Here is a 1298-nt window from a genome sequence, read left to right on the forward strand (position 1 = left end):
TGAGAGGTCAAAGATGGGGATTCATATGATTCGAAAGGGTGTGGCCATCAGGGACTTGACTATCGAACCAGACTTGTATCATGACATAAAAATGAAACAAGATCTTGATCCCAAGAATCAATAGTAGAAGTCAAGGGTAGAGATTGGCATAGTTTTGAGGTTTTCTATCCATACAGATGGGAGTATTCGTTTTGATGGGAGATGGTGTTTCCCTACTGATTTGGACTTGAGAAAGGGTGGTCATGACGGAGGTTCATTGCCCTCCTTATTCAGTTCACCCAGGTGGTCAGAAGGTTTACAAGGACTTAAAGAAAACATTTTCGTGGCCTAATATGAAGAAAGATGTGGCCGAGTTCATGGCTAAGTGTCTAACTTGCCAAAGAGTAAATGTGAGCAATGCAAACCACAAGATAAGATTCAGTCACTTGAGGTGCCATAGTGAAAATGGTAGTCGATGTTTACGGACTTCATCGTGAGGTTACCAAGGACTCGGCAGGGTAACAATATGATTTGGGTAATCGTCGACCGTTTGACAAAGTCAGCTCACCTCATTCCGAAGAAGGATACTTGGACCAAGATACAGTTAGCTTTGGGTTATAGGAAGCATATGGTTCTATTACATGGTGTGCCAAAGGACATAGTGTCATATCGAGATGCGAGGTTTATATCACGGTTTTGGCAAGAGTTGCAGGATTTGATGGGAAATACCTTGAAGATGAGTACAACTTTCCATCCTACGACAGATGGTCAGACTGAAAGGACTATTAAGGCTTTGGAATACATGTCGAGATCTTGTGCCATGGAGTTCGGTGGAAGTTGGGAAGATAGGATGGACTTGATTGAGTTTTCATATAACACCAGCTATCACACCAGCATTGGGATAACACCGTTCGAGGCTTTTTATGGCAGGAAGTGCAGAAGTCCGATTAGTTGGGACGATAGTGCTGAGATAGTGGTTTTAGGACTAGAGATGGTGTAGGATATAATTGAGCAAGTTTGCATGATTCGCCAAAAGATGAAAGCATCTCAAAATCGCCAAAAGTGTTATGCAGATTTGCACCGCAGGGACATTGAGTTCGTGGCAGGTGACAAGGTCCTTTTCAAAGTGTCACCTATGCGAGGGGTGATGAGGTTTGGCAAGAAAGGGAAGTTGAGTCGAAAGTTTATCGGCCCTCATGAGATCCTAGACCGTATAGGTGAAGTAGCCTACCGGCTAGCTTAACCACCATCGCAGGATCGAGTCCACAACGTGTTTCATGTTTCGCAACTCCAGAATTATGTGAGCGATCCATCACATA

The 1298-nt window shown here is 43.7% G+C and overlaps 1 protein-coding gene across 1 annotated transcript; it reads left to right on the forward strand.

The window, feature by feature from the left end:
- Positions 1-242: 242 nt before the first annotated feature.
- Positions 243-979, forward strand: LOC141613849 (uncharacterized). The gene is made up of 2 exons (XM_074432590.1): positions 243-447; positions 744-979. Exons 1-2 carry the CDS (start codon positions 243-245, stop codon positions 977-979), a joined length of 441 nt encoding a protein of 146 aa, XP_074288691.1.
- The last annotated feature ends 319 nt before the right edge of the window (positions 980-1298 follow it).

This window comes from Silene latifolia, chromosome 11 (genome assembly GCF_048544455.1).
Source record: "Silene latifolia isolate original U9 population chromosome 11, ASM4854445v1, whole genome shotgun sequence".
Classification (NCBI taxonomy): Eukaryota; Viridiplantae; Streptophyta; class Magnoliopsida; order Caryophyllales; family Caryophyllaceae; genus Silene; species Silene latifolia.

Coding starts and splice junctions, on each gene's coding strand:
- LOC141613849 (XM_074432590.1), top strand. CDS start 243: ATGACGGAGGTTCATTGCCCTCCTTATTCAGTTCACCCAGGTGGTCAG. Junction 448..743: donor GAGGTGCCATAGTGAAAATG/GTAGTCGATGTT, acceptor ATCCTACGACAG/ATGGTCAGACTGAAAGGACT.